The following is a 24,387-nucleotide window of genomic DNA, read 5'->3' on the forward strand; positions in this document are numbered from 1 at the left end:
AAGCACAGACAGTTCCCATATACTTTCTTCCTTCCCCACACACCCATAACCTTCCCCACCATCAACATCCTGCCCCAGAGTGGTACATTTGTTATAATCCATGAACCAACATCATCACCCAAAGTCTGTAGTCTACATTAGGACTCACTGTTAGTGTTGTAAGTTCTGTGGGTTTTGCCAAATAAATGATGACATGATCCACCATTATAGTACCATACAAAATACTTTCACTGCCCCCAAAAAGTTTCCTCATGCTCTACCTATACATTCCTCTCTCCCGCCAGACTCCTGGTAGCTGTTGATTTTTACTGTGTCCATAGTTTTGACTTTTCCAGAATGACATATAGTTTAGAATCATATGAAATACAACTTTTTTATTCTTTCATTTAGTATTATATGCTTTCTTCCATGTTTTTTCATGGTGTGGTAGCTCATTTCCTTTTATAAGTGAGTAATATTCCATTGTATGGATGTACCACAATTTACTTATCCATTCTTCTATTAAGGGACATCTTGGTTGATTCCAAGTTTTGACAGTTATGAGTAAAGTTGCTGTAAACATCTCTCTGTAGGTTTTGTGTGGACATACGCTTTCAGCTCATTTGGGTAAATACCAAAGAGCATGATTCCTGAATCATATGGTAAGAGTATGTCTAATTTTGCAAGAAACTCCCAAACTGTTTTCCAAAGTGACTATACCACTTTGCATTCCCACCAGCAAGGAATGACGAGTTCCTGTTGTTTCACATCCTGTTCAGCATTTGGTGTTATCAGAGTTTTGGATTTCAGCCATTCTGGGAAGTGTGTGGTGGTTTCTCATTGTTGTTTTAATTTGCAGTTTTCTAATGAGGAATGGTTTTGAGCATCTTTTCATATGCTTATGTGCCATCTGTATATCTTCTTTGGTGAGGTATCTGTTCAGATCCTTTGCACATTTTTTAATTGTTTTTTTTTTTTAAATTGTTGAGTTTTAAGAGTTCTTTGCATATTTTGGATACCAGTCCTTTATCAGTTAAGTGTTTTGCAAAGATCTTTTCCTAGTTTGTTGTCTTTTCATTCTCTGTAACAGTGTCTTTTACAGAACAAAAGTTTTTAATTTTAATAAAGTAAAATTTATCAGTTTTTCTTTTCATGGACTGTATCCTGAAAGTCTTTGCCAAGCTCAAGGTCACATCGATTATCTCTTATATTATCTCCTACGAGTTAGAATTTTGTGTTTTACATCTAGGTCTATCCAATTTGAGTTAATTTTCTTTTTTTGAGAAGTGTAAGGTTTGTGTCTGTCTACCTTGTAGATGGATATCCAGTTGTTTCAGTACTGTTTCTGAAGAGATTTGATTCTCTATTGAATTGCCTTTTCTTCTTTGTCAAAGATCAGTTTACTGTGTTTATGTGAGTTATTTCTGGTCTCTTTTTTCTGTTCCATTGATCTAGATAAACATCTAGAATAGACATATTCTTTTGCCAGTGCCACACTATCTTGACTGTAGATTTATAGTAAGTCCTCCAAATTTGGGTTCGTTCTTTGTGTATTGTGTTGGCTATTCTAGATCTTTTGCCTTTCCTTATAAACTTTAGAATCAGTTTTTTAATATTTACAAAGTCATGTTCTAGGATTTTGACTGGGATTGTATTGATTCTCTAGATCCGGTTGGGAAGAATAGACAGTCTTAACCGTACAGTTAACAGTATTTAACAGTACTAAGTATTCCTATCCATGAACATGGAATATCTCTCCCATATTTTTAAAGATCTTTTGTGATTTCTTTCATCAGATAGATCTTGTACATGTTTTGTTAGATTTATACCTAAAGTTTTCTCTTTTTTTTGGTGCTAATGTAAATGGTATTATATTTTTAACTTCAAATTCCAATTCGATTTATTCATTGCTGGCATATAGGAAAGCAGTTGACTTTTTGTGTATCACCCTTATATCCTGCTACCTTAATAGTTCCAGGAATTTTTTGTTTTGTTTTTGCTTGTTTTTTATTCTTTGAGATTTTCTACATAAACAATTCATGAGGTTTTCACGGCAAGTATACTGGGGTGGTTTGCCATTTCCTCCTCCAGTGAATCATGTTTTGTCAGAACTCTCTGCTGTGACCCGTCTTGTCTTGGGTGGCCCCGCATGGCATGGCTCGTAGCTTCATTCAGTTATGCAAGCCCCTTCACCACGACAAGGCAGTGATCCATGAAGGGGATTTGTGGATGATACCACTCTAATGGCAGAAAGTGAAGAGGAAGTCAAGAACCTTTTGAAGAGGGTGAAGGAGGAGAGTGAAAGAGCCAGCTTAAGACTAAGTATCCAAAAAAACTAAGATCATGGCATCCGGCCCTATTACTACGTGGCAAATAGAAGGGGAAAATATAGAAGTAGTGACAGATTTTCTCTTCTTGGGCTCCAAAATCACTGCAGACAGTGACTGCAGCCATGAACTCAGAAGACAGTTGCTTCATGGCAAGAGAGCACTGACATACTTAGATAGCGTGTTGAAAGGCAGAGACATTATTCTGCCAACAAAGGTCTGTATAGTCAAGGCAATGGTGGTCTTCCCAGTGGTCACATGTGGTTGTGAGAGCTGGACCATAAGAAAAGCAGAACGCCAAAGAATTGATGCCTTCAAACTGTGGTGCTGGAGAAGACTCCTGAGAGTCCCTTGGACAGCAAGGAGATCAAACCGGTCAATCTTAGGGGAGATCAACCCTGAATATTCACTGGAAGGACTATGCTGAAGCTGAAGCTCCAGTATTTTGGTCATCTGATGCAAACAGATGACTCATTGGAAAAGTCCCTGATGCTCGGAAAGATTGAGGGCAGAAGAAAAGGAGGACATCAGAGGATGAGATGGCTGGACAGCATCACTGATGCGACCAACATGAATTTTGGCAAACTCCGGGAGATGGTAAGGGACAGGGAGGCCTGGCATGCTGCAGTCCATGAGGTTGCAAAGAGTCGGACTTGACTGGGCAACTGAACAATGACAACCACAACATAAACAATTATGTCACCTGTGAACAAAGAAAGTTTTATTTCTTCCTCTCCTATCAGTATACCTCTTATGTGCTTTCCTTGTCTTATTGCATTTAGTAGGCTTCCAGTACAGTGCTGAAGGGGAAGGGTGAAAGGTGCTTGTTCCCAGTCTTAGGGAGAAAGCATATACAATTGACTCTGGAACAGTGTGAAGGATAAGGACTCTGACCCCCTCACAGTTGAAAATCCATGTATAACTTTCAAGTTGATTCTCCATACCTGTTCTTCCATACCCTTGGATTCAACTACCTGCAAATCATGTAGTACTGTAGTACATATTTGTTGAAAAAAATCTCTGTGTGTGTTGGACTCTTATGATTCAAACTCAGATTTTTCGAGGGTCAGGCTGTCTTTCCTTACCTTTAAATGTAGCTACAGGTTTTTTGTAGACATTGTTTATCAAATCAAGAAATATCCCACTCTTCCTGGTGTGATGATAGTTTTTGTCAAAAATAGGTGTTGGATTTTGTCGGATGTCTTTTCTGCATCTATTGATATGATCATACAATTTTTCCTCTTTATCAAGTTGATGTGATAGATTATATTAACTGATTTTGTTTTCTTTTTTCTTTTTTTTTTCTTTTCTTTTATTAACTGATTTTGAAATGTTTAACCAGCCTTGCATACCTGGGATAAATTCCCCTTTGTATAACTCTTTTATGTACATTATTGTATTTTATTTGCCAACATTTTGTTGAGAATTTTTACTTCTGTGTTCGTAAAAAATATTAGACTGTAGCTTTTCTTTCTTCATTGTCTTTGGTTTTGGTATTGGGGTAATACTGACCTCAGAAGCACTCCCACTTCTGTTTTTCTGAAAGAGATTATAGAGATTTGGTGTAATTTCTTCCTTCGATGTCTGGTAGAATTTACCAGTGAACCCACATGAGCCTGGCACTTTCTGTTTTAAGAGCCTTCTAATGATTGATTCAGTGTATTAGATACAGGCCTATTCAGGTTATCTATTTCTTCTTGTGTAAATTTTGGTAGACTGTCTCTCAAGGAACTGGTCCATTTCACCTAGGTTATCAAACTTGTGGACATTGAGTTACTTGTAAAGTTTTTTACTGCCCTCCTAGTGTCCATGGTATCAGTGGCGATAGCCTCTCTTTCATTTCTGATATTAATAGTTTGTGTCTGCTCTCTTTTTTGCCTTAGTTAGCCTGGCTAAAGGTTTGTTGATTTTATTGATCTTTTCAAAGAACCAGCTTTTGGTTTCATTGATTTTTTTTTCCCCCCCTCTATTGATTTCCTGTTTTCAGTCTCATTGATTCCTACTCTAATTTTGATTATTTCTTTTCTTCTGCTTACTCTGGATTTAATTAGCTCTTTTTCTTATTTCATAAAGTAGATATTTAAATTATTGATTTTAGATCTTATTTTCTAGGGTATGCATTCAAAGCAGTAATATTCCATCTAAGCACTGCTTTTGCTACATTCCACAAGTTTTAATAAGCTGTATTTTCATTTTCATTTAGTTCAAAATATTTTAAAGTTTCTCTTGAGATGTCTTCTCTGAGCCATGTGTTATTTAAAGTGTGTTGCTTAATCTCCAAGTATTTTGGAATTTACCAGTTGTCTTTCCATTACTGATTTCTAGTTTAATTTCCTTGTTTTCTGACAGCATGTTTTGAATGATTTCAGTTCTTTTAAATTCATCACAGTGTGTTTTGCAGACCAGTATGTGGACTGACTTTGCCTGAGCTGTCTTTCAAGGAGAATGTTCCTAAGGAATCTAGGTCCTACGCATTTGTTCTTAATTCTAAAATGAAGCACTTTCCTTTCTTGGTCCTGGCACACTATTTGGACCCGTCTCTTACACAAGAACCTCTGTCTCTGAGCTGTTGCTTACAGAGCTATACCTATAGGGGAAGAGCATATAGAGATTGGTATAAATAATTAAAATAATTTTAATGGCAGTCATTTATTAGATGGGTTCCCTGGTGGCTCAGTGGTAAAGAATCTTTCTGGCCAATGCAGGAGACGTAGGTTCCATCCCTGGGTTGGAAAGATTCCCTAGAGAAGGAAATGGCAACCCACTCTAGTATTTTTGCCTTTGAAATCTCATGGACAGAGGAACCTGGCAGGCTACAGTCTGTGGGGTTGCGAAAGAGTCAGACCCAACTTAGCCACTCAACAACAATAATAACATTTATTAGACACTTATTGTTTGCCATCACTTTACATGTATTTTTTTCAACGAGTTTTCCAAATAGCCCTGTAAATTGAAAGGATTTTTATTTACTTTTTACAGCTAAGGCAACTGAGATTCAGAGAGATTAATTTACAGTGGCATACAAATATAGGTACTAGCAGGAAGTGTCAAAATCAGATCCATCTGATTCTGAAGCCCATATTCTCAGAAATCATGTTAAAAACAGGTAACTCATAAGATCCCAGTTCAAGGCAGGCTGTAATCCGTGGCCAAAACGGGAGACTGGAAGTTTGCTAGAGGAATATTTGTGTAATGGTGTGCCTTTCATTAGTTTCTCTCCAAAATCGGTATTGCTGACGGTTCTGGTGCCTTTAGCAGTGAGTGAGCATCCCAGTAGTACTGCTTTCTCAGAACGCTGATCTTGAAGTTAAAATGCAGGCTGTGTCTCATCTAACTTGGAGTTTCCCAGCCAGGAGTGATTCTGATCTCCAGGGAACATTGTTGGTGGTCACAGCTGGGTGTGAAGGGGTGGTGTGCTCCTGGCAATCCAGCAGGAGGCGACCGGGGCCACTGCTGACCATCCCAGCACGCACAAGACCCACCCCATCCCCTAAAGGAAGGCTTACCCGACCCAAAATACCAGCTGTGGAGGTTGAGAAACCCTGAGTCCTTAGCTCCTTCCATTCTGCTGTGACTGAGAAAACCTTGAGCCCTCACCCTCAACGTTCTGTCAGGGTTTGGTTACCAAGGCTAAGTGCCTCCTCTGTAAATACTTTGTTGTAACTCCGTCCATTAACTCACTCTGGCACCTTTCCTATACCTTTAGCTTAGCGGCCGGAGGCCTGTTAAATGGTTGGGTGTTTTTTTGTTGTTTTTTTTTTAATAAGGTGATATGTTTTCTTCCTGATGTTTCCAAGAGACAGGCTCAGTTGGCCTGCAGTTCTTACAGAAGGGAACCTGGTGACGATACTCTGACCTGTTGCTGGCATCTTTCGCTCCCTAATCTGTGTTTACACGGCCCTGAAAATCAACTCTCCAGGTGCCAGGCTCTGTTCCACCTCAGCACTCTGGCACCACTGGCAGAGAACACTTCCCCAGTCTCCTCCACACAGTCTGACCATGCATAATGATTTTATTGCCCAGCTATTCTCCAGAAGACGTCTCTTGAGGCATGGACGTGCGGGGTACTTCTGGAGCTGTGGGTTGGAGTCTCAGGCGTTTGCGTTCCAGTTGCAGATAGAGCCACAGTGCTCTTAAAGCATCTGGTATTTTCTGTAACTGTTTTCCTGTTTGTAGCACTCGTCCTCTCCCCCAGATTTTAAGCTCCTACAGTATGGGGTTTGTTTCTTTAGGTTTTTTTTTTCCCCCCCTGTTCTCTTAGCAACTAGCATTTCTTTCATCATATACCAAGAAAATCAACTCTCCTTCTTCCATTTTGCTTGTCTGATAAAAGTTGGAGGAAATTTTAAGGAACTAAAGTAATTTGAGAGAGACTAGTGGTCAGAGGTTGATGTCAACCAAACCACAGGAACAATTCATAAACTCAGTGGAATTGAGCGTGGGTCCAAGTGAAAGTAAGTAATTCTTTCCTGGGAAGTGGACCTTGGAATTTTAAGAATTATTTTCATTGTCAAGGAAGCCTGGAGAAATCAACAAAATTCCTATTAAGAAAGTCCTATAGGTAGCTTACCCTCCTCGTGACCCAGAGGTTCAGCAAAATTTCCCAAGTCAGATACCATCATTATAGAATTTTCTATAAAGTTTAAAAGCAAAGGCCTGTGTTTACCTCATTGAAGTGATACGCCCCAGGGCCCTCAGTAGGGGTTTGAGGTCAGTGGGCTCTTTGACAGACCACTCAAATGCTGTCTTGCTTAGGCCTTTGGAGAAATCATGACCATTTTGGACTATGTCTTTGAATCTGCAGGATTTTAAGGAATGTATTATTTTGATGGTGTTGGCTTATCTAGAACAGTATTTCTCAACCTTTATTTTATCATTACCCTCCGAAGAAGCCTTTTTAGACCCTTTTCCCCTAATCAGTCCCTCCCATGAAATTTTAATATCACAGATTTGCTGCATATCTGCTCAGATACTGCAGTACTTTGATGGGATCCTGGGGATTATACTCTCTCAAGATTTTCCCCCTACCCCAAGCTAGTTTTCGCCCCCATAGGGGCAGGACTGCGCATATTGAGGATATGTTAATCCATCAATAGAAGTATCATCATCTTGGAAATGAATTGTTGTTTGTGCCTTTCTTAACAAATTGAAACAGGGACAAGGAGTCTACCAATACACTAATGTTAGAAAGAGTTCTCATGCAGTGGCCTGCAGTTCCTGGGGGAGAGTGAGCAGAGTACTGTTCTCATTCTTCATGACTTGTATGGAGATCATCTTCTCTCTGAACAGTCTTGACCATCTGAGGAAAGAATAGGGAAATACCAAGAGGAGCAGAGGAATAAATGAAGCTCTCTAAAAGGAGAAGGGAAAAAAAAAACAAAAAACTGTTGCAGTGACGTGCATAGGAGGAGGGTGGAAGAATATGGAAGAATCTGGGTGTAGAGTTGTCCATTGTTCCAAGGCCAGTCAGCTCTAACAAGTTCAGTTTCTCAAAATCGGAGTTGATTTCCAGTAGAAAACACCGTTTAGGTTGTATAGCATATACGAACGTTCTATTCTCCCAAGAGGGTTTGGCTCTGTCTGATCAGAAGGGTGGTTGTGTATGAAACACACCTCAGAAGGAGGAGGAGGAAGAAATGACATGTTCATGTAAAATGAAATACAACTGCAAATTAAAGTGTCACCCTGTTTTAAAAAAAAAAAAAAATCCATTTTTTGTTTAATTGGTTACCAAGGAAAAAAATGTCATACAGAGTGTATATCTCAGGGAAAGTTAAACCGTGAGATTTTACAAGTGAATCTGGATTCAAGGAAGTTCTCCTGGAGCGGGGGTGGGGCAGGGCAGGAGGGCTATAAAATATTGCCTTAATAAAAATATTCTGATGTGGAAAAGCTAAGCTCATAAATTTCTGTTGTGTTATATGCCAGGGGTCCAGAAAAAATGAACAAATATTACCTCATTTGTTCTTTACTGTCTTTGTCTATCCAATCAGCTGAATGCTAGCTGCCTGTTCCCTGGAGGAAGCCTCTCCTTTTGAGATGTTTTCCTGGGAGGAAGGTCATATGCAAAGGAGATGCTTTCTCCCGAAGAGCACCGCTCACCACAGAGACATCCAGGGACTGAACGCTTTTCTGTGGGGCCTTTCTGTGTTCACGGTGTCCTCTCATTTTTCATGTTTCTTTCCCAACATTTTATGAAAACATTTGTCTTTTCAGATTGTCTCTTTAAGCCTACCAGACAGTACGTTGCCACTTTGGTGGCACTCAGTCAGTGTTAAGTAATAGTGGAAAGGGAGGCTGATTAATATAACATAACGTAATATGGGATTATATTTACAAGCAGAATTGTCCTTGAGAAATATGTCTGGTTTCTCTTTGAGAGAGAGACTTGACAGATAGGACTTGTCAGCTGTCTTCAGCCTTCAGCGTCTGCCTTTGCTCCCTCTCCTGCTGACCCCAGTTTTGCCTCATGTTTGACGTGGAAACACGAAGATAGATCTATAACGTGCTCTCCTTGTCTTCTCCCCCACCCAGGGGCAGTGATTGGTGATGGACAGTCTGCTGTGGCCAGTAACATTGCCAATACTACCTACCGGCTCCAGTGGTGGGACTTCACTAAGTTTGACCTCCCAGAAATCAGTAATGGTAAGCCAAAGGAGAACTGGGGATACTGGTGGAAAGTCTGTCTGTTAACTGGTGAGCCAGCTCTCAGAGATCCGCAACAGCACTGGATTTTTCATCACCTCATTGAGTAGCTGACGGCTCCATGCCATTTCTGCAGCTCTTCTCCGGCTCTCACTAAGCAATTCAGCAAATGTCTATTGAGCACCCACCCTGAGCAGTGAACAGTACTGAAGTGGACCCCAAAATGAAGATTTCTGCCCCAGGACTTTACCAATTAGCATTCATTGTCTCACGCCTAGAAGTTGGGTGGAACTGAGAGAAAGAGAAGGTGAAGGGAGTATAAGAGCTGAGAGCTAGACCCTTGAGGAAAGACTGCAGTGATGATAAACTGATTTATTTATTCATCTACATCCGAATGGAACAGAGGGAGGGGCCTGATTGATGTGTGATTTGCAGAATGTCTGTCTGACAGTCTGTTTCCCAGCTTCTAAAGGAGTCCACAATCCCATGTCCCAGTAGTTCAGTTGGAATCACAGCATCTTAGACATCTCATTTCATTTTCTGTCTAATGATGCACTCTCACACATTCCTGAGAAGTGGAGGTTCAGCCTCTGCTTGAACACTTGGAGTGATAGGTCACTGTCTGGTGAGTTAACTCTAGCCCGTCACTGCTCAGTTCCTTTTCAGATGTTTTTTCTTATATGCAGCCACCATCTCCCTTGCTGTCACTCCCTCCCATTGGTCCTGGGTCTACCTCTGAACCTCTACAGAATAAGTGTGATGATGTCTCTTCTGACTGACAGTCTACCAGCTGTTTGAAGATAAACTGCCACTTCCCTTTAAATTGTTCTTTTTAGGCCAGAATTCCTGAGGTTCCTTTTAAGATCTGGTTTTCAAATCCTTGACAGTTCTGCTCATTTCCCTTCTTACATTTGAGGAGGGGCAGAACGAAGTAGAACTCTCCAGACGAGAGCTGTCCAGAACAGAGCACGGTGATGGTTTGGACAGTATTGGTTCAGCCTGAGTTTTCAGCAACCTTTTCTGAAGCCACTGTTGGGTTTGCAGCCACTTATAATTCCTTGATAATTGTTAATACCAGAACTCTACCATCGTATACTTACTTGTGCAGTTCGATGTTTTAAAAACTAAAGGAGTTACATTTGTTTCTGTTAAGCTTTATCTTAACAGTGTACTAATAATCGTACTTCTTAGTTCCTGCCTCTCAACATCTTTTCAAACTTTGATTCAGTCCTTTTTTCCCAACCTTGTTTACACCATCTTCTAATTTGATAGACATGCTTCCTCTGTCTTACTTTGGATTGCCAGCAAAAGTGGTGCGTCAGGACTTTGCACCAAGCCTGGCGGTATGTTCCTGTGGACTTCCTTTGTGTTGATTTTGGTTCATGAATTTGCACCTGGGCTTGGTTGGTCACTCGTGAAAGCCATATTTTTCACCGTGTCTATAGGGCATTGGGAGAGTTTGTCAGACACTTTGAAACACTCAAGATAGCCTCTGTTTGTGGCGTTTCCCAGCATGCCAGTCTTGGTATCCTTATGAGACCATAAAAATGAGGTCAGTTTTTCATATCCTGCTGTTAGTGCAACCTCAGTAGCAATCATTTTCTTCCCAAGTGCTTTTAAGCCACATGTTCAATAATCTATTCTTTAACTCCACTAGAAATCAAATGCACTCTACCTTTTCCCTTGTTAAATACGGTTAGCTTGTTTACCTCTCTCTTTCTGGCCTGAATCTTATTTGCCGTAATTTTCCCCAGATACTTTGTTTCTTCATTCTGTTTGCTTTATTTTTTTTATTACAATCTGAAATATATTTACCAAAGATTTTTAAAATATAAAAGGATATACAGTGAGAAGTTTCCCAACCCTGCTCCCAGCTACACACCTCTCCACCCCATAGGCACAGTTAGCAGTTTCCTGTTTATCTTTTCAAAGATATTATATATATGTATATGCAAATTATGTTTTTCCACCTCTATCTAAGCTAAGTGGTAGCATATTATACCCTTTGGAAGGAAAACTGTGACAAACCTAGACAGCATATTAAAAAGCAGAGACATCACTTTGCTGACAAAGGTCCATGTGTAGTCAAAGCTATGGTTTTTCCAGTAGTCATGTACTGATGTTGAAGTTGGACCATAAAGAAAGCTGAGGGCTGAAGAATTGACAGTTTTGAATTGTAGTGCTGGAGAAGACTCTTGAGAGTCCGTTGGACAGCAAGGAGATCAAACTAGTCAATCCTAAAGGAAAGCAACCTGAATATTCATTGAAAGGACCGAAGCTGAAGCTCCAATACTTCAGCCACCTGATGCAAAGAGCTGACTCATTGGAAAAGACCCTTATGCTGGGAAAGAGTGAAGGCAAAAGAAGAAGGGGTTGGCAGAGGATGAAATGTTTAGTTAGCATCACCGAGTCAATGGACGTGAATCTGAGCAAACCCTGGGAGACAGTGAGGGACGGGGAGCCTGTGTGCTGCAGTCCATGGGGTCGCAAGGAGTTGAAGAGCGCTTAGTGACTGAACAACAGCAACAAAGCATGTTATACGTACTTTTCTCTCTGTACTTTGCTTTCTTTATATCTTGATGATCTTTCTGTATCAGTATGTCGTTTATTCATTCTTTATTGACTGCCTAGCATCCCACCGCCCAAGTGAAATCTCTGGATTACTTTCTGTTGTTGTTGCACTGGGTGTTCGTTGCGGTGTGGGCTCCTCTCTAGTTGCAGAGAGCAGGGGCTCCTCTCTTGCGGTGCGCAGGCTTCTCACTGCAGCGGCCTCTCTTGCTGTGGAGCAGAGGCTCTCGGCACGTGGGCTCGGTAGTTGCGGCTCCCTGGGCTCTAGTGAAGCAGCTTCGTAGCTGTGGCTCGGGAGCTTAGTCGCTCCAGAACTTGCGGGATCTTCCCGGATCAGGAGTCACACCCATATCTCCTGCATTGGTAGGCAGATCACTGGAACCAGCAGGAACCCCCACTGGAACCAGCAGGGAAGTCCCACTAGATTCCATTTTTTAACCAGTGTTCTGCTGAGGAACTTTTAAGCTGTTTCAGTCTTACACTGTGCAAACTGTGTCGCAGTTTGTCATTTTGCACATGTGCAAGAATATAATAGGATAAATTCCTAGAAATGGAATTGTAGGGAGGAAGAATATGTGGATTCGTGATTTGGGTAGGTACTGCTAAACCACCCTCTGTGGAGAGAGCGTACCAATCGACATTCTCACCTGCGGTTCATGAGCGTGCATGTTTCCTTAAACTCTTGTTTTCAGATTGCTCTGTCATATTTTAGAGTATTTGCAGCTCTGATAGTAAAAATAGTATGTAAGTGGGAACTCTCTGTCGATCCAGTCGTTAGGGCTCTGAACTTCCACTGTGGGGAGTACAGGTTCAATCCTTAGTTGGGGAACTAGGATCCTGCAAGTCATGTGGTGTGGCCAAAAAATATGTATATAGTATGTTGATATTTTAAATTCGTATTTCTCGCATTATAAGCCAGGTTGTATGGCTCTTCATACATTTAGCCACATGTGTTTCCTTTTCTCGGCTTGTTCGTGGGCTCACCTCTGTGTGTGTGTGTGTGTGCGCATTGTGTGTGTCTGTGTGTCTGTGTGTGTTTGTGTGTGTGTGTGCTATGTGTGTGTGTGTGTGTGTGCTATGTGTCTCTGTGTGTGTCTGTGTGTGCGTGTGTTTGTGTTTGTGTGTGCTGTGTGTGTGTCTGTGTGTGTGTGTGGTGTGTGTGTGTATGTGGTTTGTGTGCGTGTGTCTGTATGTTTGTGTGTGTGTCTCTGTGTGTGTTTGTGTGTGTGTCTGTGTTTGTGTCTGTCTGTGTGTGTGTGTGTGTGTGTGTGCGCGCGCGCGCATGCGTTGCTGCTCTTTTCCTTATCAGTTCTACAGGAGCTGTTTATAAATCAGAAAATTAACTCATAGGAGGAGTTTCCTGGTTGTCACTTGTCTTTTGTCTCTGCTGAAGGTTATTTTTGTCATAGGACTTATTTTAAGTAGTCAGAATTATCCAACTTTCCTTTTATGGTTCCTAGATTTTGCGGCAGCATCCAGAAGATCAGATAGTACTTTTATATTTTAATTTTTTCTTTAAATCTTTGATTCATCAGAAGGTTAACCCAATCCAAAATAAACAGAGTATGACCCAACTTTTCCCCCATGTGGCTGCTCATTTGTCCCAACCAGTATACAAAATGATTCATTTGTCCCCATTGATTTGGGATGTCACTTTCATCCTATTAGTATCCTGTGAGTATATAGATATATTTCTCCTGTCTTTTCTGCCCCAGGAATCTGTCTGATTATTCATGTAACAGTGTCACATTGGTTTAAGTTTGAGGCTCTGTCTTTTAGTATCTGGTAGGACTGGTCTCCTTTTGTTGTTTTTTAATCCAAAATTTCCTGCCTGCTTGAACGTTTTGGTCGTCTGTATGGACTTTAAAACTACCTCGCTTCTTTCCTTCACCGCCCTGAAAAAATCCTGTCAGTGTAATTAATGTGATCCCATTAAATATATAAAATAACTTAAGGAGACTCAGTATTTTTGTGGTATCTTATTATGTAAGAACATGGCATGATTTTCTGTCTCTCCAAGTCTCTCTTATGTTCTTAAAGTTTTCTTCATGTAATTTTATACATTTTCAAAGTTTATTGTTAAAAGCTTTTTTAAAAATTCTGCTCTTTTACTGCATTTGTTTATTAATTATAGTTGTTATTCAGTTCAGTCTCTGGGTATGTTATCGGTAAATGGTATTAATTTTACCTTCTCCATTTCAAGTTGTACACCTGTGATTTCTTCTTCTTGTCTAACTGTATTGGCTGCTACAATCAGAACAGTGTTAAATAATAGCAGGCATCCTCATATCATTCCTGATTTCAGTAGGAAACATCTAGCTTTTTCCCAGTATGCATAGTTAACTTTTGGGCTAAACCAGAACTAGTTTATCATTTTAAGGAAGACATCTATCCTTGTATATGTGTGCGTGCTAAGTCGCTTTAATCGTGTCCAACTCTTTGCAACCAAATGGACTGTAGCCTGCCAGGGTCCTCTGTCCATATGATTCTCCAGGCAGGAATACTGGAGTGGATTGCCATGCCCTCCTCCAGGGGATCTTCCCAACCCAGGGATCAAACCCGCATCTCCTACAACTCCAGCATTGCAGGCAGATTCTTTACCGTTGAGCCACCAGGGAAGCCTCTATTTATTCATATTTTATTGTTAATTTTTATCAAGAATAGAGACTGGGAATTCCCTGGTGGTCCAGTGGTTAGGACTTAATGCTTTCACTTCCTGAAGCCCAGGTTCAACCCCTGGTTGGGGAACTAAGATCCTATAAGCTGCGTAACCAAAAAAAAGAGAGATTAGATATTAAATTCACTCATGTCTTATCATCTTCTATGATGATAACTAAATGTTTTTTTCTTTCCTTTGACCTAATAATATGATCATTATGTTAATAGATTCTATAATATTGAACCCCTCCTTACCTCCCTTGAATAAACCCTACCCGGTTCATGGTATGTTCTTTAGCATTAAATTCTTTCCACATAGCTTACTGATAATTTACTTCAAGAGGTTTTTCCTTGAAATCTGTGAGTTTTGGTATCAATGTTATGCTTGTGTTGCAAATATAATTTGAAAGTTTTTCATTGTCTAGAACAGTTTAAGTACTCTTATAATTACTTGTACTTTTTTATAATTTTAAGGTCTGAGCTGGTTGCTTTGTTCTTTCCTGTCTTTTTCCCACAAACATAGGGAGAGGTCGTTCTTTGGTAACGTTCTGTCAACTGCCTTATGTTGATTAAGCAAATGAACTCTTGAGCCACCTGTCTGGGTTCAGATCTGCGCAGCCACCTTCTAACAGTGTAACCTTGGTTAATTAATCTCTCTGCACCTTAGTTTCCTTGTCTATAAAATGAGGGTTATAATAGTGCCAACTTCATGTGACTGTTATGAGAATTAAATTAGTTAGTACACATCAAGCACTCTGAACAACATCTGGCACCTACTGTAGTAAATGGTCAATGAATGTTAGCTCTTTTTATCATGTCTTTTTCTTGAAAATTACACCGTGATTCTTTGAGAGTATGGCCATAATTCTAAAGTCACCCCTGCTCTGTTTTCAGTACTCCAAGAGGTACCTCTGGAGAGTGATGTTCATGTAAAGAAGATAGTTCTGTCTTAACCTGTTGGCTCATCTGTAATTGGCTTCTGATCCAACATTCTGAAGCATGTTGTTTTCTCCCCAGTGGGAGACAATTTTCTTTGAAAGAAAAACCAATTCTGAAGAATACAGGCACTGGACGTGCTGCTGGCACAGTCTTTTTGGTTGTCCTTAACATTCTCTGTACAAGCCTCCAGTTGTTCTGACTGCAGCTTCCTGTCATTCTCCTTCTCTGTTCCTTCCTGCTTCCTTTGATCATGGGTATTGTAAACCCTGAACTGATCAAAGAGCATTATGGTACAGCTAGATCGACTTATTTACCTTGGCTCACCTTTCCCCCTCATTTAGGTCCTGTGTAGTGGTAGAATTCTGCTTCTTAAAAGTGCCCTATTTTACTCAAGAGTTACTTAGGAGGAAAACTTGGCATTCTAGGAGTTTAGGGTTCGTTGGTGGCCGACGTTTCTTGCCATGGTCTTACCCTCTAGAATGCCAGTCACTTTTACCTGAGGTTCCTGTCATTAACTCTGCTTTTCCTGGTTGGCCTAAATAAAGTCTCGTTACAGTTTTGATAGATTGAGTTGTCGGCAGAGTTAAGTTGGGGGTCTGCTTTGCATTTGTTTCTGGACCTTGCCTGCTTCCCAGAGGAGGGTAGCGTTTGGCTTGGGCCCAGCATGTGCCTGGGAGCCACTGGCCCTCAGTTTTACTCATGTGTGGTCAGCACCCTCTGTGTTGCTGTGTCATCTGACTTAATCTGAATTGAATTCAACCCTTTTCTAGAATTAGGCTAAAGAATCTCACCACCTATTTCTCTTAGTTGAGATGTAGGATTAATGGATTTCTATCTGTAAAGAGTTAAGAAGTTTGTGGGTAAGGCCTCGTATAACAGATAATTTTGAAACTGCTGTCATGGAAAAAAAAAAAAAGCTCATTAGATGTACTGTGTGTTTAAAGAGTAAGCTCTTATGGGTGAGTAGCATTGATCACCAGGGTGTCCCGGTGACCTGAAGAAACCCAGAGGCTGAACGGTGTGGGGCACACACACACATCCACAGAGGATGTTGTGATTGCCGCTGTTGGGCATATTTACATAGTGTCATCTGGAGCTCTGTGCAGGAGGTCTTATTCTGAAATCTGAGGGCTCAGAGATAGCCAAAAGGAAATTTTCCTGCTGATTTAAACCCCTTTGGGTTTCCAAATCAGGATCTAATGCATTTGCAAAAGCACTGCAGCCACCAATCGCTCCTGTGGCCTCATCTGGCCAGCCAGCAACAGGCTGCAAATCGATCTTTGTACGCGGTGTTTGTTTATAATTTATGGAGCTGATAGGAAGGCAGAGCCATCTGCTCCTCCAGGCATCAGTATTTCTTACCCCTCCCATTCCCTGCTAGGGCATTTTGACTTGGAAATCGTTTATAATTAGGAGGCGATTACACTGCAAAGTCTGGAACATGGCTTCCTGCTGGCTCCTGCATCGTTCTCACTCCCCCTGGAGCTGCCCCGCTGAAGCTCTGAAGCGGTTCTGATTTGAAAAATCCTTGCTTTCCTAGCCCTCATTTCCATCCTCAGCTTCCCAGCTAACTGCTCCATCATCATTCCCCGCATGTGTCTGGCCTTTCTGTGCAGGACTGTTTGCTGGAACTCCAGCTCAGGGATCAAGGGGTGTTTGGTGAGGCAGCAGTTTTCAAGTGTGTTCCTAGATCAGCAATATCGGAGACACCTGGGAACTCACTCGAAATACAGATTCTCAGGCCTCACCCCAGCAATCAATCCAGGTGATTCCGGTGCATGCTGACACCTGAGAACCACTGTAGTAAGGCAAGGCAGGAAGCAGAACAAAGATTTCTGGTGGCCTGCGGGTTGCCACTACCCCAGGCTGTATTTCACTTCACCGTTTTCTCCACCTGATTACATTATTGCCGAGTCCAAAAAAGGATGAGCTGTCCTTGTCATTAGTGCACTACTTTCCTATGGCCTGAGAAAACAAGTAAGGGGACCAGGAAACCTCTCCCTGTGTAAATTAACTCATCAAAATTTCAGCCTTCTGAGAAGACTGCACGAATGAATTGAAACAGTGACCACTCACCATTGTAACTGAAGATTTCCATTTCCATGTGGGAAATTAATAGACAACAAGCAGCAAATGTAAATTGCTAATTGGAGCTCTGAAATATTAATGAAACTGTAAACACACCACCCAGTGCTTGCTGAAGCTACCAAATCACTCTTTGCCTACCATGTCCCCGTCACTAGGGGAGAAGTAAAACCCTGGATCCCTAGCTACACACCAAATTGAGCCTGCTGCTGGAGAAACTCCACTTTAATTCCAGCATTCTCTTTTCATGTGTTATTTGCATCTCTGTCTGAGGTCACTGCACGAACTGGGAGCAGTTGTGAAATTGGGTGGGGTTGAGGGGAGGGGACAGAATTTGGGGGCTGGCCATTGAATTGGAATCATCCTTATACAGTACAGACACAGACGCAGTGGCTTGGATTTGGGGTCTCACAAAATGCTTTTTGTCTATATGCCCAGTTTTTCAGTCAGTTAGAGCCAAACTTCTCAGAAGAAGGAAAACCTTATTTGTAATTTCCTCCCCACCCCCAGCCCACCTTAGAGATTAATCTGGAAGTTGGATAGCATTGCTGACTCAACGGACATGAGTTTGAGCAAACTCCAGGAGATAGTGAAGGACAGGGAAGCCTGGCAATGCCGCAGTCAGCGGGGTTACAGAGGGTCGGACACGACTTGGTGATGGAACTGCAACAATCTAGCAGTGCTTTTCTCATGGTGGTGGTGAGTTTTGAGGGTCATTGTAGGCTTCTGTATGTTTAAACTGCAGGTTAACACATAGGAACTAGAACTCTAACAGCAAGGTAGAAAAGCCTCCTTTCATAAAATACATGCATCTTTGAGACATTAAATGTAGGTAGGATGGAAGCCGTGCAGAGCTGTCTTAGAGCCCACTGAGTCCCTTTCCTTCTGTGTTTATTTTCATGTCCTACTTCATATTTGTGATTTACTTTTTCTCTCCACCTTGGATGGTCAGTTTCTTTTTACCTTTCTGAGAACTGTGCCAACATCAAGGTTAGAAAACGAAGATGGACTCACTCTTAAAGCTCCCCCAGTTCCTTTGACTCTGTATCCCCAGCTGTAATGCTGTGCCTATTCAGGGAAGGGAGGAGATTGTTATCTTTCTGGCAACAGGTTTGGGACCCTGAGTAAGGAGCAGACGGTCTCAGCGCTAACTAGATCGATCTAGCCACACAGTCCCGAGCAGATGGTGGGTTGGAAGTTGAGCAGCACAGAGCCCTAATGGTGATAGCACTGAGTATTTGGCTGTCATTATTTTATTAGTTAGCAAACAGAACCATCCTTGTGGTCCCTTCTCGGTGCTACGTGTGATGGTGCGGTCCGTGTCAGCCCCCAGGAATTGGCACCGTAGCCAGTCACTGTGTTCCGATGTCTTTTTTGATCTACTCTGTCATCTGTGTGGCTTCATTAACAACACACAGAGAGAGGGAGATGAATATAGAGCTTTAGAAGTCACTCCCAAGTTCCTGATAAACCTCAACAGTCCCTCCACCCGCCCCTAGAAAGCAGTTCTTTGTTTTCTTTTCCTTAGGGTACTTTCCTGAGGAAACTCGCCCTTGACATTGGCTCCTGGAGTAGCTCACCTAGAATCTGGTGAGGGCTCTTGAGCTTGCCTGTTGGTTTGTTTTAACTATAATGCCTCTGCCAGTGGCTGTTTAAGTAATCTTGCAGTAAGAGAAAGAGGGACTTCCCTGGAGGTCCCACGGTTTACGACTCTGCATTTCCAGTGCAGGGAGCACAGGTTCAATCCCTGGTCGGGGAACTAAGATCCCACATCCTCATGGTGCAGCCAAGAAGAATTTTTACGAGAGAGAGAAAGAGTAAACCAGTCTCTTTGCACATGCACATAAGGCGGATCTGAAGGAGACAGAGCCCAGAGGCGCTTGGACGTGCTGTGGTCTGTTCCCTTTGGATGTGTTGTGCTGTCCCGCTCATGCCCGTCCTGCAGGCACCCTGGTTCCAGGCTCACATCGAGGGTAGACCACTTCCATAGATGTGCACAGTGGGCCTCAGAGAGGGGTTCAAATGGGAACTGAGACCAGGTATGCAGGCCCAGTCCCGGAGCTGGCTCACATCGCTTAGGTTGTCAGGTGGAATGGATTCTCCCCACCAACACCGACCTCCGCCCCGCCCCGCCCCGCCCCGCCCAAACCCTCATGCTGAGCCGGCCTGCCTCCTGGCTGACCGTGCATAATTCTCATAAGTGCTAAGTGCAGACTGGAGCTGTCCATGGTCATGGGCTTCTGGCAAGGGTGGAGGGACCCACCCTCCCAAGCAGAGTGAAAAGTTCCAGCCCTCCAAGCAGGGCTGGGCTTTCTCTTTATCCTCTCTTGTGGAATTAGGAATTAGTATCAGCAAGGAGCTGTCCAGAAGACTGAAGTCTCTAAATGCTCCAGTTTTCTTAAAGGAGAAAATAAGACACAAATTTGTGAAATGATTTCCTTCTCCAAGGTCACATAGAGGTGGAGAGTAGCATTCTCACCCCCAAGCAAGTTTTACCTGTATCACCTTTTTCTTGGAATCAGTGGGTTTACATTTTCTTTCATCTCAGTTTTGATCTTTTGGACAATAACAGCTGTTGAGTGGCTCTTCAGGGTCAATTTTTAATAACTTTCTCCTTATCTCTCAAATGTTGTCTCTTGAGTGTGAGCTAGGACTCAGTAGGTGGTTGTGGTGTATTGACTGTAGTTTCCTATTACAGGGGTAGAAGAGATATCTTTTCAGTGTCTTGTGTGGCTTGTTTCGTGACATTTTAGTAGGATAAGGCAGCCTTCAGTATTTCTGGAGAGGGTTCGGATTCAGGCCCTTAGGGAGACACCCCCGAATGTCTTGACCCAGCATTTTTCACACCATTAACTCCAGACTTCCTTACCCTCTTTTCTTTCTTTGTCTGATGCAGCCTCCGTGAATGTGCTGGTGCAGAACTGCAAAATCTACAATGATGCCAGCTGTGACATTTCTGCAGATGGCCAGCTCCTGGCAGCGTTCATCCCTAGCAGTCAGAGGGGCTTTCCTGACGAAGGCATCCTGGCAGTGTACTCCCTGGCCCCCCATAACCTGGGCGAGATGCTCTACACCAAGCGGTTTGGTAAGGGATGGGAAGCCCAGCATAGCGACACGTGGTACCTCGGCCTGGCATTCCCTGGTGAGGCACCACTTAGGTGGGAGTGATGGTCACATGCTGCCCCCTGCTTCACAGGCACAGGTCAGAGGAAGATGCTCTGTCCTAGCTGGTAGCGTTGCAGGAGAGTCCCAGAATGAGAGTCCTCCCCACCACCGTGGCATCACCAGCATACTCCCGTTGTGAGGGGCGAGAGTGGGGGAGGAGCTCTGTTCTCGGTCATGGCTCGGGGAAGTGGGCACGCTCACACACTGCAAGCCAGTCTGGCATTGTGTAGATTTATGTACAAGGGTGTTCACAGCGGTATTATTTGTCACAGAGAAAAATGTCAAATTCTGAAGAGTTGCTTAAATAAATGATGGTGCATTGACAAGACAGAATACCATTTGGCCTTTAAAATGCTCTTACAGAGGAATGTTTAATGGTGAAAAATGTTTGTAATGTATGAAGTGAAAAAAATGGATTTCAAAATAGCAGTTAGAGTACGATGATAATTTTTAAATGTGATTCTGTGCTAATACAGGTTAGCATTCCTTAAGTACTCTTTATATGTCAAGAGCTAGACGTAGTACTTTACACACCTTCTCATTGTACTCCTCACTGCCGTCCTGTGAGATTAACCCCAGGATGACCAAACAGAGATGAAGAGCAGGGAGAGAGAAGAAAGACTACAGAAAGATGATTTGTTGGTAATCGCGAGAGCTCTAGGGAACACCTCTCTGCTTCTGGCCCTCAGGTCCCAACGCCATCTCGGTGAGCCTGTCCCCGATGGGCCGGTACGTGATGGTGGGCTTGGCCTCGCGGAGGATCCTGCTGCACCCCTCCACGGAGCACATGGTGGCCCAGGTCTTCCGGCTACAGCAGGCGCACGGTGGCGAGACCTCCATGAGGGTGAGTGCCTTGCTCGTGGCTTCACCGCGTGGTGGTTCTCCTAGGCCTGGCCGGCAGAGAGTGCAGGCCAGAGGTGTGGTCCCCCAGCCAGGACCAGAGGCGTCGCGCCCATAAGGAGCCAGGAAGGACTCTAGTCCGGCCCAGTCGTGACCAGCCAGCCTCACTGTTGGATGCTCTGGGCCACTAAAAGGCAGTCTTTCTCATACCCTAAATCACAAGCTGGGGCCCCAGAGGCCTGAAAGGATCTTGGGATAGAGACCAAACTGAATACTTCCTTTCAACTTGAGACCTGTAGTCTGGAGATACATAAGGAACCCAATGAAATATTTATGTCTTTTTGTTTTTTAATTTTTGAGGAGGCAGGCTATAAAAAGAGATAGATAGTATACTATGAAATGTTCCCTTCCCGAGGCTGTAATCACAGCGGGAGATGCGGACTCTGCGGAGCTGCCGTGCTCCTGTCCCGTCCATCCACCAGCAGGGAAAGGTTGGTGTTTAGGACCTGCTCTTGTCTGAAGCCGTCCTTTGTGTATCGCCATAAAAGCCTCTGGGCGTCATGGGGTTAGTGGCCTCCTGGACTCAACCAGTCTAGCTTCTGACTGAGATTCTCACATCCCACGGGGGCTCATTTGGCCAGGGTTTTGTCAAGGGGAATTGAGCATTTGAACAGTTCTCTAATTAGATGGTATTTAAGCTCTGTCTCGAGCTAGGAACCTGTGAATTCCCCTAGCACTGTGTGCTGTGCCACTTATGGTTTTATGCTCTTGCTTATGTGTTGTTTCCTGTTTTCTTTAGCTGTGTGGTATGTCTGTTTAATCCACCCAATTAGGTTCACTGTAAGCTCCGTAGGGGCATATCCCCCAGGGCCGCTCATTTAGTGCCACACATGTAAATGCTTGTGGAATTCAGGCTGGAATCTGAAGCATTGGTTTAAAGAAAAAGCCTGAAGACAGGACCCATGATACGCAGAGCAGTGGAAAGCAGGTGGCCAGGTGTGGCATCTCCAGCGTCTTCTCACTCCAGTTCTGCAGGGAAGAAGCCCTGCTCTGTTGAGCCAGTTTCCAAGCCCCTGGAACGCATAAGGCCTTCTCCTGCCTGAGTGCCTTTATCTGGAGTGTCCTCTTCTCCCCGAAACCCAACTGCGTGCAGGCTGCTTCCCTGCTGTGGCATCTTCGAATCCGGGTTGATCACTCCCCTGTATGGAGCACACTGTCTGTGTTAACACTCGTCACACCAAACTGCCATTCCGTATCTCCGTGTCATTCTCCTCTCTTGGCCCAGGAGCTCGTTGAGAATAGAGACCCTGTCTGTTTCATCTTTGTAAAGTCCAAGTACCTAATGAGGAACCTGATACTTAGGAGAAGCTGCGGGAATAAAAGAGAATCTTAAGAAAAGCATCCTTATCATTTCCAGCTTGTCACTAGCAGGACTAGTGAAGGGCGACTTCATGTGCCAGCATGCCTCTGGCAAGGGTAGAAACGAGGCATTGTCTGCTCTTGACATCATAATGACAGGAAAGTTCTGATTCTTGAATTCCGTGTGACTGGAAATGTTTGACATTGAGTGATTGGGAGGGGACTTCGCAGAAGTTCATCAAGCCTGTTTTCTTACCTAGAGAAATGAGGATGGAAGGTGAACTTTAAATATTCTTATGTTAAGCAGATTTGGTTGGTAAAAGTACCTGGTGTCTGCTTTTCACCACCTCGAGTCTTGGTCCTTGCTGTTCTTCTTACCCTTCCTGCCTGACTATGGAGTAATGGTTTCTAATCACTAAGAGACAGGAGCAGTAATGGACATCTGCAGCCTCTTCCAGAAGCCAGGGCTCCTGCCCAACTTTTGGGCACAGCCTGCCATCCTAGCAAGGTTCCTCTCTTCCATAAGTAACCAGAAACACCTGGCTGAAGGCAGACAGCTCCAGAGTGGAAGCCAAGATGCTGTCACAGATGGGGCCCGCCGCGTAGGGGGTGCAGTTGGAGAAGTCTGCTGTGGAGATGAGGGGCGCAGGGCACCTAGCCAGCTGCTGCGTGCATGACAAGAGCTGCTTGTCAGGCCTCCCAGGCTTGTCAGGCTTTTGATTCTCAACAGGCCCCACCTTCTGCTTAGCAGGGGCTTCCCAGGTGATTCAGTGTTAAAGAATCCACCCACCCATGCAGGAGACGTGGGTTCCATGCCTGGGTTAGGAAACTCCCCAGAGTGGGAAATGGCAATCCACTCCAGAATTCTTGCCTGGAAAATTCCGTAGACAGGGGAGCCTGGTGGGCTACAGTCCATGGGGTCGCAAAAGAGTTGGACACGACTGAGGACGCCCACACCACTTAGGAGAGGAGCTAAGTAATTTGAAAGTTCTCATTTGGGAAGTGTTTCTCTCACATAGGAGGCAGGATCTGGGCTTCTCAGCCAAGTTTTTGCTCACCCTGTGTCCACCCAGTCTGACTTTAAGCCCCCGTGCTAGAGAAAGATTTCTGGTTTTCCAGGTCTCGGTTGCGCCTTATGACCGAAGACAGCAAAGCACTCAGCACATGTCCCTGAATTCAGTACCCGGTGGGAGGGAAGACACCAGCTTTTTTGGATAGCTGTGCTGTACCACCATTTAAGGCAAGCAGTGCCATTTTTGTCTGAGAACAGGGAGCAAGGGTTTAATGGGACAGTAGAGCCTCGCCCTCTTTGCACAGGTAAGTGTAGATGAGTGTCTGCATCCGTCATGTCCAGCTCTGTCCATGAAGGGATTGTGGGCACTGGGCCTGTCCTAGAGCTCCTCTATCAGGTCCCCCTTCTCCGTGGTGTTAGCTCTTGGAATTCACTGTGTTAACGTTGAGAGGTGAAATTGTTGGGCCAACAGATGTTCCTTGGAGAACATCCCCAAGAGCATTGACTTACGCTAATTCCCACTGAGGGACCCTCTCTCCTCAAGAGATGATCCCTTACCCAATCGCATATGAAAACTCTGAAAATGAATTGCTAATTGCTCTTAGCCTGGGTGCACTTATTAACAGCAAGTTCTTCAGACCTGTGGATCAGTGCTTCTCAAACTGTGCTCCTTGGACAACCTGCATTAGAATGCACGGGGTCCTGGTTAAAATACAGGCTCTACTGCAGACCTAAAATCAATAAGAATTGGACGGGGAGGGGACCAGGTATTTGTATCTGTCAAACAAGCTTCCAGATGATCTCATATGC

The 24,387-nt window shown here is 43.4% G+C and overlaps 1 protein-coding gene across 8 annotated transcripts in view; it reads left to right on the forward strand.

The window, feature by feature from the left end:
- Positions 1-24,387, forward strand: part of AMBRA1 (autophagy and beclin 1 regulator 1) — a 166,503-nt gene that overhangs the window by 114,249 nt on the left and 27,867 nt on the right. For all 8 annotated transcript variants that reach the window (XR_010664376.1, XM_065943868.1, XM_065943866.1 and 5 more), the window contains 3 exons: positions 8,841-8,951; positions 20,098-20,286; positions 21,056-21,210. Coding sequence is in view for 7 of the 8 variants with exons in the window: in XM_065943868.1 (XP_065799940.1) it covers positions 8,841-8,951; positions 20,098-20,286; positions 21,056-21,210 (455 nt within the window). In the remaining variant the exon portion in view is untranslated. The remainder of the gene's footprint in view (positions 1-8,840; positions 8,952-20,097; positions 20,287-21,055; positions 21,211-24,387) is intronic.

The sequence above is a fragment of the Muntiacus reevesi genome, chromosome 9, assembly GCF_963930625.1.
Source record: "Muntiacus reevesi chromosome 9, mMunRee1.1, whole genome shotgun sequence".
NCBI lineage: Eukaryota > Metazoa > Chordata > Mammalia > Artiodactyla > Cervidae > Muntiacus > Muntiacus reevesi.